At 43.5% G+C, this 17,372-nt stretch overlaps 2 protein-coding genes across 3 annotated transcripts in view; both read left to right on the top strand.

The window, feature by feature from the left end:
• Positions 1-1,705: 1,705 nt before the first annotated feature.
• Positions 1,706-12,497, top strand: LOC122128491 (neurite extension and migration factor-like). The gene is made up of 3 exons (XM_042708502.1): positions 1,706-2,328; positions 8,036-8,129; positions 8,908-12,497. Exons 2-3 carry the CDS (start codon positions 8,087-8,089, stop codon positions 12,495-12,497), a joined length of 3,633 nt encoding a protein of 1,210 aa, XP_042564436.1. The 5' UTR covers positions 1,706-2,328; positions 8,036-8,086.
• A 3,861-nt stretch (positions 12,498-16,358) lies between these two features.
• Positions 16,359-17,372, top strand: part of LOC105890483 (ribose-phosphate pyrophosphokinase 1-like) — an 8,965-nt gene continuing 7,951 nt past the window's right edge. The window contains exon 1 of one of the 2 annotated variants that reach the window (XM_012816508.3): positions 16,359-17,013. In XM_012816508.3, coding sequence (XP_012671962.1) covers positions 16,892-17,013 — 122 coding nt within the window. In that variant the 5' untranslated portion in view covers positions 16,359-16,891. The remainder of the gene's footprint in view (positions 17,014-17,372) is intronic. The other variant, XM_012816507.3, reaches the window with a different exon arrangement.

Below are 17,372 nucleotides of genomic sequence, written 5' to 3'. Positions count from 1 at the left end.
GGCGTTGAGTCTTTGTCTGAGTTGTGTACATGATGCATTGCACACATACAGCAACATTAGCAACAGCAGACACAGAAGTACATCAGTATATTTTGTCAACATGACTTACTGCAAACAGTGAGTGAGTCTAATTAACCAACACCAACACATAAATACACACACACACACACACACACACAACACACACACACACCTAGCTCATTACCACTGGCCTCTGTCATAATTGCAACAGCACCTGTTGGAGCCATTTCTGCTGTTTGTGATTTATTTGTGATATTTATGTTGTTTGGTAATTTCTGGTATTTTGAATATTGTTAGTATTGCGATCTAGGCTCTGCTGTGATGTTTGGTGTAGCCCGTGTCACAGGCTGCTTGGTGTTGGGCACGGATTGGGTGTCTAAACTCCGCCCTTTGTGGTGATTTACCTTTACATACAGGTAACAGGTGGTGGGTGTTTGAATGAGTTGGCGGGAGTAGAAGGACACAGTTTTTTGACCGTGGTCGTGGTCGTGAACGTAAACGTGGTTGTTGTGTAAACCCTACGTTGTTAATATAATAAAATCTGAAACTCTGACTTCACGCGTTCTGAACATCTATCTACCCTGCCAAAGTGGATCCGAGCGAAATCGCGTCGGATATAGGACCAAAGTAAAGAGGACCAAAGTAAAGAGCTGGTAATTTATCTATAAGCTGCATCACCTCCTCTTCTCGACCCTTAGCCTCCAGCTGATGATTAAAGAGGACCATGGGATAGAAGAAGACCATGGGATAGAAGAGGACCATGGGATAGAAGAAGACCATGGGATAGAAGAGGACCATGGGATAGAAGAAGACCATGGGATAGAAGAGGACCATGGGATGAACCCAGAGGACCATGGGATGGACCCAGAGGCTAATATACCTCATCCACATCACATGGTCAAAAAGTGACAAATACTCTGACCAGGGTGGAACCAGACACCAGGAAGTGCAGTCATAGTGATAGGCACATGGTATTAACAGCAGAATAACTGTCTCACTGCAACACACTGAAATGAACAATTCTTAAATTGGCAGATATTGTGTACCAGTACACCAGAATTGACCCTTATATTGTCTACTATAACTTGCATTCCATATGTCCTGGGAACTCGATGGGAACTAGGTTGCCCTGCCCCAGGCAGTAGGAGTCTTAAGTTTGGATTGTTCTATGTATTTGTCTGTGTTTAACCCTCATGTTGTGTTCACAACATAGTTTTAGAATGGAATAGAATTGACTGGCCTGACATAAATATTAATAATGCTTTTTGTAAAAATGCTTTTTATGATTCATGATGAAAATGCACACCTATTCATATCAGCACCCAACTGGCTGCATTGAAATGTGACATCCAAAAACGTTTTGTTTTCACTCATAAAACTCTAAACATTACAGTCTTAGACATTCATTTTGAAGGCTCAGTCATTTTTGACCGGAAACACACCAAATGTAACAAAGTCAAATTATTTGTAAAAAAAGAATTCATACATTTTACTATAATTTTTTGTATGCATTCATATAGGCTGATGAAGGATGTCATGGATCCTCGTGAGTTTGAGATCAAAGAAAATATTTTTGATTAAAGACCGTTATAAAAAAGAAACTAAAGAAGTTTCAAAACGGTCACTTTTGACCGAACACAGCATGAGGGCTGATCTCCTATTACAGAAGGATGTACATAAATGTAATTTTATTTATAGGCTCTAATGGGTAATGTGTCCCTTCCAGATGGGATGATGGATGTTGGCTTAGCCCAGTTCACGTCAATGCTAATTAGGCTTCTACAGAATGAAGTAGCTGGTTAGAGCACAGTATAGAGCACATATTCTTTTGTCCACATGCCAAGTTTATGACTTTGGAAGAATTGTTCAGTAGTCTGAAGCAGACTCTCTCGCCAGTCTAGCTACTCCCGAGAGCGCTGCACCTGTTTAGCCGGGCACGCTAAGCGCGATCCCGCGAACTATGTGTGGGCGCGCTCTTTATGGCAGGTCTCAAAAGGGGGGGTAGCAGCGCATGAGTGCGTCGTCGTTACCAGGGACGGGGTGTAGCTGTGGGTAGAAAAACATCCACAGAAAAAAAAAAAAAAACAGCTTGAGTAGCCCACGCAGTTGTTGTCTGTATGACAGCAGCCACCGCGCTCATGTTAACCACAAGGATGAGAGAGCAATCGGGACAGGGCAGAGCTTTGATTGTTTCCTAGGAACCGAACAGCATCGGGAAATAAAAATGGAGTGGTAGGCGATCCGCGGCGCGAGAGGCGCGTCCACCTGCTGCTACAGAAGAGTCCTGGCTCGTGGGTTAAAAACAAGGTGAGCTTGCGGCAAAATACAGCGTGGGAATCACACACGGTGTAATCTTTTTCCTTAATCGCATGAAACGCGGGTAATGTTGACGGTGATACGGCGGCCCTGGTGTCTAGGGTGGTAAGACTGATACGGTGCGGATCAGCCCAAGATGCTTGATGTGAGCATGCAACAGCGAGGGAAAGACGAATACACTACTCCCGTGAGACTGATAGAGTTATACGCGTAACCTTGTAAGCTGTATATATGTCAATTGTTTGTCATAACACTAGCCCTTAGAAAGACTGAACACCCTGCTGAATGAATGCTAATACGAAAGGCCGGCCATCGATTTGGCTGGTTGTGCTCTATGCAGGCAATAATAATGCCCTGCCCCCCAGTACCCGTCCTCTCTCACACACACCATTCCCTTCCCGTGAAAATAAAACGTCAGAACATGCTCCTCTGTGCACACTAGGCCTACAGTGTGCGATGCTGCGTCTCATGCTGCAGTAATCTGTATATACTCTTTTTCTGGTTTATTGGCAGTTTGAAGAAGTGATATAGCCTACATGCAGGTTATGTTAACATGCGGCACTTGGGTTGGTTTGAGCACGCCTGTAATAGCCTACTGACTGAACTGAAACAGATTTCCTAATACAAATGTTTAAAATTGTATTTCCATATATTATTATTGTTGTTGTTCGGTATTTGCCAGAGGTAGCCTACCTTTTAATGGTGTAAAACTAGCCGATGTTGTGCCGGGACTCTGGTTCCTGGTCCCGTTATTTCCCATGCTTGTAAAACACAGATGCATGAAAAATAGGGCTACTGCACCGTTAGTTTTGTGTTTGTTTGACTTCAAGATGACCTTCACGTTAATACTGAAGGATCATTTACATGACCAGCATGTCTTCGTGATAAAGCTCAGCTGTTTTTATTCAGTAGGCCTAATAACATTGATATATCCAAATGAAGTTTAAAACAGAGCTGCCAAATGGCATCCTTTTAGAGCTAGAACATCAAATATTGGCATGTCGTGTGGTATGTCTGCACTCTTCATGCCTATCTATTTGAGAATGTCACAGAATCAAAATGTTGTCTGTTGGTATGTGGTTGATGTAAGCATTCACACATCTATTGTGTTCATCCCTGGACGGTACAGGTGTGTTTGTCTGTGTGTGGAGGACCAACAAGTTGGTGGCCACATCACAGAATGCAATAGCAAAACGGTGCCTCCAGTTGCTGCAGTAGTGTGCAATGTGTAGATTTTTGTTTTCATAAAATAATGCAGGACTTAAAAAAATGTTTTATCTGAAAGGTTGATTATTGAGTATTTCTCAATATTCATATGCACTATATGGACATTATTTGTCTGTTGTCAAGATCTGGCCCTTTATTGCAGTTGTTTACATTTTCCTGCCCTGACAATGCATGCATAAAACGAATCTGGAGCAAAGCATCAAGATACACTGAATGTTCAGGGCCTCTGTAATTTTTTTTATCTTGTCACTCTTTTGTTTGAATTACATTATGATTTGTCTAGAAGCATATTTATCTTTGACAACAAAACTGTGTATGGCACCTTTAAGGTTAGTAAGGTGCAGGCTCCTACTCAATGCTTCCTTTACCAGTCTGCTTACAGATCTGCTCTTGTCCTAGGTGTGCACTCATGAAGGAGCATCTGCCTGGAGAAGATCTAGGTTCATCGTGTAACTCTTCTGAGAAACAGAAACAGTTTCAGGCTTACCTTTTTACCTTTGAAATTACTATGTACCATGGTCACAGAAATGACTAATTTCTCATTGGCTGGCTGATTTTCTGATATGTTGTATAACTGGATATCCTTCTGTCAGTTCTAGTTTCAATTTCAGATATTCTGTTGCTTTGCTGTCGTCTTACAGCTGTAATGGAGGGAAGCTGCTCACACTAAAAGGCACAATACAGTTAAAGCTGGGGTCCCTGGCTGTTATATTGTTATAAACACTCTTCTCAGAACTGAAGATATGCAGTTGATTGAAATCTGTAAAAGTTTGAGCTTTTGTTTTGATTATTTGGATTATGTCAGGGGATGGGCGAGAGATTGTGTCGAGGTCAAACAACTGGTGGTCAGGGTCAGATCACCCTGCGAAAATGTAAGAAAAGATTTTGCAGCACGACATCGCCAACTATATTGCAAAAAGACACACGCTAGCAATAGTTTTATCAGTACCAACTGTGTTGTTGGGGTTTGTTTGGTAGTTAGATCACTACTTTTGGACCAGAACTCCATACTGCTGCTTTCAATCAGGATATGCGCGATTCCACTGCAGTTCTGACAATTTTCTTGCTTTACTGCATTCCTTTAAGAATCCGTCTAGGTTCAAGACTCCTTCTATAATTTTCCACATATATGGCTTAATAGAACTACTAGTTTTCTAAACTGGACTATAAATTGACCTTTATCAGTTAGTCAATAAATACAAAGGCAGCTGTGTCCAAGCTCTGAATAATCTCATACAATTATTTAACTGCAGAAAATGCTTGAATGCCTTCTGAGCAAATACCCTCTAAATATCACAGCTCCCAAATATCACAGCTGTTGCTGTAACATTAAACAGGAGAGAAACTCTTAATGTCCTCTTCTCATAGTGTATGTATACACCAGGGGAAGAACAGGAGAGAAACTCTTAATGTCCTCTTCTCATAGTGAATGTATACACCAGGGGAAGAACAGGAGAGAAACTCTTAATGTCCTTTTCTCATAGTGAATGTATACACCAGGGGAAGAACAGGAGAGAAACTCTCAATGTCCTTTTCTCATAGTGAATGTATACACCAGGGGAAGAACAGGAGAGAAACTCTTAATGTCCTTTTCTCATAGTCAATGTATACACCAGGGGAAGAACAGGAGAGAAACTCTTAATGTCCTTTTCTCATAGTGAATGTATACACCAGGGGAAGAACAGGAGAGAAACTCTTAATGTCCTTTTCTCATAGTCAATGTATACACCAGGGGAAGAACAGGAGAGAAACTCTTAATGTCCTTTTCTCATAGTGAATGTATACACCAGGGGAAGAACAGGAGAGAAACTCTTAATGTCCTTTTCTCATAGTGAATGTATACACCAGGGGAAGAACAGGAGAGAGACTCTTAATGTTCTGTTGTCATAGTGAATGTGTACACCAGGGAAAGAGTGCAACTCCCAGACATCTGCATGGTGGCACAACCTCTGATGCACATGACTAGTCCTTCCACTCCCATCCAATCAGCAGCCAGGAGAAATGTTATTTACCCTGACTTATCATAATCACACACTGATATATGAACAAAAGCCTGTGAGCAAATAAATGATTAAGCTTACTGGGGCATATTATTTTTGAATGTGTCTGATCCAATCAATATGCTAGCTCTTGATAGCTTTTGAGGAGAGTGAGCATGTTTGTATTTACTGTGTGTGCATTAAAGCCTTAACTGTTTTCCTCACTAAGGAGGAGATAGGATGCAGGAGCAGGCAGCACAGTAGACAATGAAGAGACTGATCATCAGGACCTGTTTTCAGTATGAAATGTGATTATGGACAACTGTAGCGTGGAGTTGAGTGTAGACAGCACACTGCATGCTGTAGATAACAGATTGCAAATACCGTAGCAGATGAGTCTAGGATCTAGTCCAGGATTTCCAAGATCACTCACTTCTTGATGACTTATGGTGTTTGTCTGAAACACCCCACGTTGTAGGCTACTGGTTCTGTTTTTGTAAACAGTTGCCGAGTTACATGGAAGACAACCCAGGTTGGGAAGCTGCAATCATGGATGTTTGATTTACATAAACATTTGACAAGCATTTACAAGGCAGGTAGCTGGCTACATTTTCTACAGCCAGTCCCTATAGATTATGTTCTACAAGCACTGTGTTAAAACTGGAAGGCCTGTTTATGTGTGCATGTATGTGTGCATTGTCTTCAGGTCATAATCAGTATCCTTAATCCCTTCTGATGCATAGCAGTGATTCATCGCTCGGATGCCATTGATGCTAGTAGCTCTGTCAGCCCGAGTTTAGAAATGTAAGTGTTATGCCTGGAAACCTTGCAAAAGGAAAGTTAATTGATTTAGCATGAACCGGTAATGTTAATTAAGTGATAATATAATTTCATATTATTGAAGTTATTGACAGTGCTATTGTTGCAGTTATGCATGAGAAAAAAATATAGAAAAATGTCAGACACAAAATATACAATCTATTCAAGTACATCCCATTATTGCTTTTCTGAACATTTACACGAAAAAACTGTTACTGTTTACCTTTAAATAGCAATGAGAAGTTAATCTATTTGTGTACTGCTGATTGTTTACCGGGAGGGTTGTCATTAAAAAAATACTAGCGCACTCACTGGCTCATCACAGTTTTACACCTACACTCTGAAACTAAGGAGCCAGCATGACTCAATACTCAAGGTTTACTTTTTAAAATCTAATTAATATCAAATAGACATGTTGCCTCTTCACAGGGAACTGATAAACGGATCTGGCAGTCTTCTCTTTCGCAAGCAGCCCCTCGCCTAACACCCTAATATGCCTAATTTGCATTTACCGTGCACTTCCTTACCTGATCTCCGTGCATTTTGTCTTATTGAATAGATTTAGTACTTAGTGCTTACTCCAAGGTGTCCTGGAGTGAATGTAAATGTAAACATAACAGGGCCAGATTTGGTCTAGAGAAGCTGCTGTTTGGGATCTCATAAAGAGGAGAGCGTGAAGAGAAGAGGAGAGTATGACGTAATAAAGAGTTCATATCTGTAAGACTGGATGAATGGGGCAAAAGGATCAAAATGTTACGGAATATGGGCTATTAGAAATCTGAGCATAGGTTTACTGCAGTGGAGAATGCTCTAATGTTCCAAAATAAGGAAAACTAAGTGTAGAACACACTGCGTCACATTTTATGAGTTGTCTGCCTGCATCACGGTGATGTGAAATTACACTCTTAGGCAAGTCATAATTGCTAGTGCACAAATACTACAAAGCACTGGGTAAAACCAAACAAGGACAACATGGGTTGTTGAAGGCAGAGACAGTAATATTGAGGTTTAATCTGGACCGGAGCTGAACCCTCAGAAAGCCAACAAATGTGCTTGACACCTCTGATATGAAGGGGTCCTCCAAGAAATAAAACGACAGAAAATATAATACAATAAATAATCCTAATCCATGTTTTATTTAAGCCTATACATTATTGACTGAAGTGGTCACATCCCATGTGGCCTCTCATTAGTAATCTGCTCTGATTTCCACTCCTGTTTTGTGTTCTGTGCAGCACGGCATGAGATGAATTCGGCCTTCATTTTATTGTGTTTTTCTGAGACTTTCATATTTTGACCTAGAGGCTACTGGGTCTTAGATTGGCATTTTCTAAAAGCAAGTATGTGCATGAGAGACAAATACTTTAATGCCGTCATTAGTCATCAAGACAGTTGGTTAATTTCTTAAAGCATGTATTTTCTCTGACGGACTGGGTGAGGTTCACCAGTTTGGGAACATACCATTAAACAGATTGGCAAGACAGTTTCTTACAGTTCAATGACATGGTCAACTTGTATTGCACATACTAATTGTATATTTATGTTGTACTTTATGTTTATTTAATACAAATTCCCAATGTTTAAAACAATGTGGTTAACTAGTATTTCAGTTGTACGTTGTATTGTAATGTATATGTACATTTACATTATACATTTTGTATTTGTTTTTGTAGGTTGGACACGGGGCAGAGATGCACCGAAAGAATTATAACTATTGATGATTGATGGATGTCCTCCAGAACCCCAAGTGCTGCCTTCAACAAAGAAGTAAGTGGCTGAAGGTAGATGCTCATACACAGGATCCATTGTTCACCAAGTAGGCTGCATCGCAGTGAAAAAAAAAATATTGTGGGTAGGAATTGAACTCAAAGCTCATTTTCTGATGTTGCCTGTAACTTTATGTGCTGATTAAGGGAAACCTCACCTATGATGCCTTTATCTTAACATTTAGGTGTTGCACACACTTGATGTCTCTGCTGAAAAACACCTAAAAAAAACGCTCTGCTTGTGAAATGAGGCCGGCAGCCATCTGCACACGTACAGTATTAGGTGTGGCACATACTAATTTCAGCCTTCTTGTGGTTACACGTACAGAGAGAAAATAAGGGTAATTGGTGGTTGGGAACCGGGCGAAAAGGAGAAAGAATACAATTGGAGACAGATATGGAAGCAAACTGAGAAGTGAGAGTGCTGCAATCATGATGAGACTCCGAGAGCCACAATGAGAAAATTATTGCAGACATGAAAACTCAGCTAGGACCAATATCATTGTTGGTGTGCATTTAAATCCCCAAATTACTGTCAATATGAAATGCAGTAATGGGTGTGTTACTGTTCTGTCAACAACCATTTTTCAGTCACCAGCTAAAATGAGTTCTCTCTGTCTCACACAAAATTCGAGTTTTACCTTCGAACATAATTTTTTCTCTTACATATAATGTCATATGTTTAATGTTTTGCTCTCTCTATCTCTCTCCCTCCACCCTTCCTTCTCTCTCTGTCTCTCTCTCACTCTCTTTCTTTCTTTTACCTCAACCTCTTTCAGCTCCAGAGTCAACAATAGAACAGCTCCACAATCTTTATCCGACTTTGACACCTCACACAGTCAGTGTCCCAGCTCACGGCCCAGCGGTGTTGTCTCCCTCATCCTCCCCAGGCCTCGTGGATATCCCTGATGAGGCCGCAGCCCCGCCAGCTTCTCTCTCTTCCCTCTCCTCCCTCTCCTCATTTTCTTTACTCTCTCCACTCTCCTCCTCCTCTTCTTCCTCCTTATCTTCCCTCTCCTCCATCTCCTGTGCCACGTCAGTAAAACCTTGGCCTCAGAGCTGTGCAGATAAGGCTCCTCTCTCTACAATGGAGTTGGGTTGCAGTGATAGCAGTGGAGGTGGCGGTGGCAGTGGCAGTTGTATTGGCTGCATTGAGGGGAGAGGTGACTGTCTGAGTTCTCACACCGAAGGTTCTGCAGAGCCTGAATCTTGTGAGTCTGTCCTAGGCCTCACTCAGGACTTCCAACCTTGCCCAGCCTCAACCATTCAGTGCCTCAGCTCATCCTCCAGCCAATCCGGGGAGCCGGTCCTGTCTGATCAGCTCCTCAGTGGCTCGGCCCACGTGGTGGCGGGAGCTGCGTCGGCATCATCCGTGGAGGAGGAAGCGGCCGAGCGGGCGATGCGAGAGGGGAGTGAGTCGGATGGGGACCCGGCGGCGCAGAGCATCTACGAGGGCCTGGGGGAGGAGGAGACGCAGGACTGGAGCTGCCTGGAGTCTCTCATCAGCGAGAGCCGCATGGAGCTGCTGGACCTCTGCTCCCGCAGTGAGCTGGCTGTCAACCTCTTCTGCGAGGAGGATGTGGAGAACTACATGTTCCAGGAGGAGGACACCACCCTGGCTGGGGATGTCTGCTCGCTCAAGATCCGATACGAGTCCTTCCCAGACGGGGTTGATGAGAGCGGCAGCGACGCCGACGCCTTGGTTCAGCAGGAGGCACAACACCTCGGCTTCTTCCCAGCATGCACCAGGCGAGAGACGTCGAGTGAGAAGCCGGAATCGTGGGATATGGACAAAGGTGACACCCTCTCGACGACCCCCATCATCAGCCCTGCCAGCCAGTCGCTGTTTGACTTCAGCAGCTCGCCCGGGGAGTCTGCTGAGTTTAGTGACGACGACAGCTCCTGCACAGGGTCATCCCCTGACACTTGGCTCGCACGGCGGGAGCACGGCAATCTGTCACGGGAGAACTCCAGCTCCTCCAGCCAGCTGAGTTACCGGCTCCGTGCGAAGAGGAAGGTGGCCTTCCGCGAGGACTACCTCTACGACGTGGACTCCATTGAGAGCGAGAGGAATGGTGAGAACCACGCAGAGAAGAAGCCGAAGCCGAAAATCGGGCCAAAGGGGGAAAAAGATGATGACTGGTGCCCTAAAAAGAGACGAAAGTCCCACCGGAAGGACCCACCGGTCATCATTAAGTACATAATCATCAACCGTTTCAAAGGAGTCAAACATATGACAGTGAAACTTGGAAGAGTGGATGCATCGACCACCCCTGTTAGTTTAAGTGAGGACTCCCTGACCCAGTATGAGAAACTGGCCCCTCTGAAGGCCTTTTGGCAGAGCCAAAAGGAGGAGCAGCTGGCACTAGGCAACAACGTGAAACATCTCAATGGCTGCAGATTGTCACCCAGCTCTGGTCTGAAAAAACGTAGACACAGGATTGCCAACCGGCTGAGGATCCAACGGATTCATGCAGTGGAAAAAATGCCCACTGCAGGCAACAGACAGGAAGTGACATCATTCCAGATGAACACAGCTGAACCAGAGAAATTGGGAGACAGAATGCCTGTGAGTGATGAGGTGGTATTAGGAAATGTCACGTTGGATTGCCCAAGGGGTCCGGGACCAAGGAGAAGGGCAGCAAGACAAGAGAGTGAAGAGAGGTGCAAGGACAACAAACCTGTACGGGTGAGGAAATTCAAAAGTGAGGCTCGACTAAGGGCTAAGAAGCTGGCGGACGCACAGGCCCAGGCCCAGGCCCAGGCCCAGGCCCAGGCTAACCCGTCAGCCAAGGTAGTCAGTGTCTGTGGTACCCCGTGTGAGTCACGCACAAAAAACCCCCAAGACTCAAAAGTGAGCACCAGCAGCAATGCACCAGACAAATGCACTTTGACCTTGAACTCCCAGGGGGGCACCGCTTCTGCCAACGTGCCCCCTCTCCTAGGAGGCTATCTTCAGACCTTGCTGGAGGCGTCTGATTCATCAAACAATGCTTGCACGTCCTATTTTCCGTTGCCACAGCAGCAACAGTCCCAGCCGTTCCTTCTTGGGGTACCTTTTCAACCCCCCCAAAGTTGCGTTCTCTCACCCCCTTCTGAGTCGGAGCTTCCGCAGTCCCCCCATGCCCATGGCAGCTACCCTGCAGAGAATCAGCAAGCCCAAGGTTACGCCAGCGACACCGCACATCACGCAGACACTAACTACCCCGCGACGTGGCCGTCTCAGCCTGGGGAGACAGACCAACTTCCTTTCCCGCCTGCCATCCCCTCTCAATCTCCCATGCTGCACTCTGGCTTTCCCAAGCAGACCCTCCTGACTGACCATCCTTTGTCATCAGTCGGAGACAACAGAGCTGTATCCAGCGAGGAGTCACTGCAACCTGAGCAGCAGCAGCGTCTGGACCTGGAGTATAGCAGAACTCAAGGTGACGGTGGTGTCGGGCGGCTTGTCAGTTTCGACTCCCTTGGCTCGCTCTCTGTTGCCTCCAGCAACTACAGCTCCCTGAGCCTGCATGAGGGAGAAGGCGAGGGGGAAGAGGGTGAGATGAATGACAACTTCCTGTCCCACTGCAGCCCGCAGCTGGTGCTGCAGCAGAGCCTGGAGGAAGTGACCCCGCTGCGCGAGTCAACAGACCTTCTTGACATCTCCAACTTTACACCGGACAAGTTTCGTCACGCCTCTCTGTCCGAGATGTCTCCTCCTGAGACTCCCAACCCTTCCCCTCATCTGATTCGGCAAGGCGCAGGTTTCACCCCTGAGCCTGGAGCCTCTGAGCTGCAGTGGGACTGTGGAGTGGTGAGCTCTGAGCTTGAGGACGTGAACGGATCGAGACACACTCACCTGCTTCAGATACATTCCTTTGGTCCAGACGAGGAAAATGAGGATGAGAGCAACAATCACGGCAAGGATGAGGAGGGTTTAAAAGGTCAGAAAGGGCCGAAACGGAAAGGTGCCAAGTGGGGACCCAAAAAGACTAAAAACTCCAAAGCTGCCAAAGGCGAGCAGAGTAAGTCCCCCAGGCAGGAGTCGAAATCTGCCCGAAAGATCAAAGCCATACTGGAGGGGAAGGCAGACAAAGAAATGGTGGGTTCCCAGTGCGGCACCGACTCTCCTTCAGTCGCCATGTTAGGCCTCACAGGGGAGTGGCCTGGTGTCGGAGGCTTGTCTGACGACGACCAACAGGAGTTCAAGGAGCCGTCCAACATCCTGTCCAACATTGTGTCCGGCATGGCAGAAGTTCAGCGCTTCATGCGGGCGTCGGTTGAGCCACTGTGGGGACCGTGCCCACCCCCAGGGGAACAGTCACTCCAGAGCCAGACGCTGAAGATTCTGGGAGGGCCAATCGAATCCGGGAAGAAGCGGGGGTAGCGCCAGTGCAGTGGGGAGAGGGAAGAAAGGGGTGGGACGCGGGGCAAAAAACCCGCCCAAACTTATCCCGGCAGACTTCTTCCCGGCGCTCAGTTTGGACTGCTTCCCTGTCCCGCACCGTCCCGCCCACAAAAAGATGTACCGTCACAAGAGCAGTGCCAAATTTGCCCGTGAGGAGCTGGCTCTCAGCAAAGGGAACACAAAAGATTCAGCACTGACCGCAACACTTGAGAAACAGAGGTAACACTCAGTCCCCGGCCTCAGTTGATTGGTTGATTGCCCCTGTTCTTTTACCCCCTCTAATGTACACACTACCCTTCTGAACCTTTTTTTGAGCACTCCAGCATCCCAGAGGAAACTGCATGATGTAAACCTTTCCCCACCAACCCAACCCTGCCACAACCTAGCATACAGACGAGCTAGGCTAACCTGCATGACACAAACACGTTTGTCACAAAGACTACAGACTCCTGTTCACCTTTCCTGGATCTGAACCACATGGCTGCATTTTGTTATGACATTGCTGCTTCTGTATTTTTATGATATGGTTTCAAGGTACATTATGAGTTTCTTTTGTTTCTTTTTATATGTTTGTATGAACGGAAAATGCCTTGGTAAACAGTGCATTTGTGTGATGGTTAATGTTTTTGTTGTTTTGTTTTCTGTTACAGCTCTCAGTCTTTGTCTGTTCAGTGGATCTTCATCAATGCTTTAAAAAAAAACAAAAAAAAAAAAACATTCCATCTGTTTGCCAAATCAGCAAGTGGTTGCCTTCAGTTGCTCAAAAGTCAGGGACTCTGAGAGGTTTCCTGTGCTACGAGATATTTCCCAAGATTCCCTCTTTATCGTGCCAACAGTGAACCTGTTTGGGTTTCTGCAGGGAGTAAGATGTCTCTTCAGGAGATTTGCCGGCCTGTTGACTAAAATCAGTCTGTTAATGCTGGTATTTGTACAGTTTTTAATGTGGCATTATTTATCTTTTTTCCCAGTCCAGTTAACAGGGTCCACTGGTGATGTTTGATGATCAGATCTGGCAAGTTCTAGCATAGAGAATGTGTCCTGTGTTTGTGGGTGTGTGTGTGTGTGTGTGTGTGTGTGTATGGATGGATGGATGGTTGTGTGCACGTGTGTGTGAATTTGTTGATTTGTTTATTATTTATTTCTATCTTTAAAGAATGATTTATTGCTGTTGTATAAAAACGTATGCACTATTTACTAATTACTGACTATGAAAATTCTGTTTCAAATATTGTGCCAAACAGTGAACAACTCACTTCAGACATTTTTATCTACATACATTTGCTGCAGTCTTTAACTTTGTTTTTTGTTTGTTTGTTGATTAGATCGTTTGTTTTGAAGGGCAGAGGAATTTCAAGGGTGCATGTTTTGGTACACAGTCTGTCTCTATGGCACCAGCAGTCTACAACAGTCAACCAATGAGGAGAGCCAAATAGATTGAGCACATGATACTAATTACTGGCTTATACGAAGACAGGACCCAGACACTGGTGTCACACATATAGTACTGTGATGTTTTGATATGGAGGAGGGGTCGAGCGCTGGGTGGGAAAGCTAACTGCTGTTGACATAATTCCAAGTCTTTCAAGTGGTGAAAAAAACCTCTAAACCATACATTGCCGATTCCTCCCAGTTTTTTATGACAAAGGTTTTTTTTTTTTTCTTCTTTTTTTTGAGGAGCAAGTATACATATCAGGGTTTGTTGCAAGAGAATCTGTTTGTTGTTGCGAAAAGAGCCTTTGTTCGGTGATGCATTAATGTTAATGTAGGGTGAATTACGTGCCGATTTTGAGGCATAACTTGCATACTTACATATGTTTTCTCTTTTATATGCTTTGTTTACTGTGGTCTCTGATGCATGTTTCAGCTTATATCAGACAATGTCTGCTATCCTGGGGGTCCAAGTGGGGCCCAGTTCTCAGCAGCTCTCAAGAAGTCCACCTGATGATTTTCTAACTGTAACTGCATTTTTGAATGTACGTTTTTTTCTTTCTCCCATGAGTCAAAGTATGAATTCAGTTTTTCATCTGGACTTTCGCCTTTGAATGGTGCTGGTAGAATAGACACAAACTGGAACATTTAAAAAAAATGATATATGATTAGAAAAAAAATCTGTGGAAAAAACTGAATTCTTATTGTGCCCATAATTATGAATGTATGATATACTGTTATGTTTGATGTACTGCCATGATTTTAAACATTGATTAGAAAATACTCCTTGCCTTTTGTTTCAAGTAAAAGAATATGGAGCTTTATTAACATAGTCTTGAGTTGTTGCCACAATGATTCTCAATGAACTCTTGACATTAAAAGACTTGTATATTTTTCCGTGTGCCAATTTGTAACATATTTTCTAAGTGTATATTTTTCTTAGAAAGTGCTGTGAAGTCTCTTGCTGTGGCTAAGCGTCCTGCCTTTTCATGCTGTGAAAAGGATATCAAATGCCAAGATTATGGTTTCAAAAACCAAAACAATTACAAAAAGACAGAATCGTGGAAGAGTGGAATTATGACCCATGAGATGAAGCTGTGAAACTTTGTTGAGAATTTTGTAACTGGACCAATTTTGTCGTTAGAGTGTTGTGCTATAGTGTAAAATATTGTTGGAAACAGTCAGAAAAAAATATTGACAATTTGTGATTTCATTGCTGTTTTATAGATTTTCATGTAAATTATTCTAGTATTACTTTTTTGTTGTAACTGGTACAAAAGTTTCCATATTTGTGATCAAGCCTGTATGGTGAAAACTGTAATATTGGTAACTTGATAAGTTTTGTAATCATGTTTATGGGATAAATATACAATAAAAAGAGCTTTTGATCACTGTTTACAGCGATATCCTGTCTTTCACCAGACTTACTACACACATAAATGCATTTTGATATGTTCTTCATTTGGGAGTGAGGGTGGTGACTGCACTCATTTGGCATTTAATTTAGGCTTTTATGGTTTAAATAAATGAATATTGTATATGTGATATGAACGAATAATAGTATATGTATGTATGGACATTTCATAGAAGTGAACCGTGCTACCAAAAGAATGTCAGTGCTTATTGTGATGATATTAGCCTACAGTAAACGGTGTAGCTGAGAATAGGATGGGAAGCAAGATCTTGGCTTGTGTCTGCACCAGTGACCCCTGGTGTTTGAGTAAGGGACCAAACCATGTGGTGGAGAAATACTGTGTGGCATAGCGGTCCACTGCCCGCTTCATGGTTCACTGTGGAAGTTTGTGTCTGTCTGGTAAAAACCTCCATTTGTATCACAGATGTGGCTCTTACTTACAGACTAAAATCCGCAAAAACGTATGGTAAGTAAAAGTTGGTAAACAGCTAAATTGTAAGGAAAGGGGGTTCCATTAATTATCTTGTTAAATGAAAGCTAATGTGAGATGAAAATATGACATATGCCACCGGCAAAATGTTGACATTATTTTATATAAGAGTAGTTTATAATCGGTTATTTTTTCCCAGTTGGCCTACTAAGCAGCATCTGAAACTATTTAGCACGTGCATATTATTGACAGTCAATGTCTTGACGTACTACAGTTTGGTGTATTGTAGGCTATATGGTCTTCGGGGAAAGCAAAATGTCACAATCATAATAAGAAACAAAAACTAAATGTCTTACTTGACATAACAAAAACATATTTTGTAAAAAGAGACATTTGTACGGTGCATTCCAAAGTCGCTTTCATGCCACAGAAAGTAGCCTCATCATCCTATTGTCAACAAAAAATGATAGGCGTGGTGTGAAGCGAAAAGGTGGGTGGTGCTTTGACGCATCTTCTGGCCTGATGTTTTGGGGATGAACCAGAGGAATGTTCAAATTCGGCAAACAGCCGAACGTTCGAGGCGAGCGTGTTTTCTTTGAACTTTTAAATTTGAACATTTAAATATTCCAAATTGTTTGATTTAAACATTAATCCTCAGTCCAGCGTCCACGTTTGTTTGCCGAGAACTACCTCCTCAGATCGTTTGTGTATGTGTTCGCAAACGCTCACAGTGAACATTAAGCAAATGAAAAACTATTTCAAAACGTTTACAAAACGTTTGCCGTTTCCTGGTTTGAACGCACCTCTGGCAACAAGCAAGGGACAGAAGTGTCGTGCTTGTAACTAAGGGGGAGTTGAACCATTGACACCAGGTCAACTCATACAACTAGGTCAGTGTAGTCTTTATCTCGTATGCAGATAGCTTAGAAAATCTACGAATTAAGAATTCAGCTTTACGAACTGAATAATACGGCATTCATATTTCGTATAGCACATCAGGAGAGTAACGTTATAGTGACAAACTGTTTGGTGAAATAGCTAACGTAACGATAGCTAGCTTAATTCACCCTGTCGTCCTCCTCCATCCTGGAAAAAACAAGAATGCCAAACATAAAAATATTCAGCGGTAGTTCTCATCCAGACCTGTCGCAGAAAATTGTCGACCGTTTAGGGCAAGAGCTGGGGAAAGTTGTTACCAAAAAATTCAGCAACCAGGAGACATGGTGAGTAAACCATTCTGTCACGTTTGCTATTCAGCCAGTGAACATTAGCTGGCTAATGTGATGCTTTAATGTTAGCGTGCTACGAGCAACATGGATAACTGCGAGGGGTGAAAATAATTTGAACGGTATTTAACGGTAGACAGCGACTTGACGCTTAATCTGCAAGCCAGCTTCTTAAATGTTTCGTATTACATTGGCTGTCTCAGGCCAGCTATCTTACGTTACCTATCATATGTTGTTATCTATAAGGGCAATGTACTGTAGGTTTCCCAAACACTCTTGTAAGCCAGAAAAATAAACACAGCACCTAATGTTTTGATACACCGAACTGTAAGGCACTAAGTTACGAAGCACACATA

The sequence above is a fragment of the Clupea harengus genome, chromosome 8 (assembly GCF_900700415.2).
Source record: "Clupea harengus chromosome 8, Ch_v2.0.2, whole genome shotgun sequence".
NCBI classification, from domain to species: domain Eukaryota; kingdom Metazoa; phylum Chordata; class Actinopteri; order Clupeiformes; family Clupeidae; genus Clupea; species Clupea harengus.
The sequence above is the reverse complement of the archived record's forward strand: the minus strand, read 5'-3'. Positions and strand labels throughout refer to the sequence as shown.

Coding starts and splice junctions, on each gene's coding strand:
- LOC122128491 (XM_042708502.1), top strand. CDS start 8,087: ATGGATGTCCTCCAGAACCCCAAGTGCTGCCTTCAACAAAGAA. Junction 8,130..8,907: donor GTGCTGCCTTCAACAAAGAA/GTAAGTGGCTGA, acceptor AACCTCTTTCAG/CTCCAGAGTCAACAATAGAA.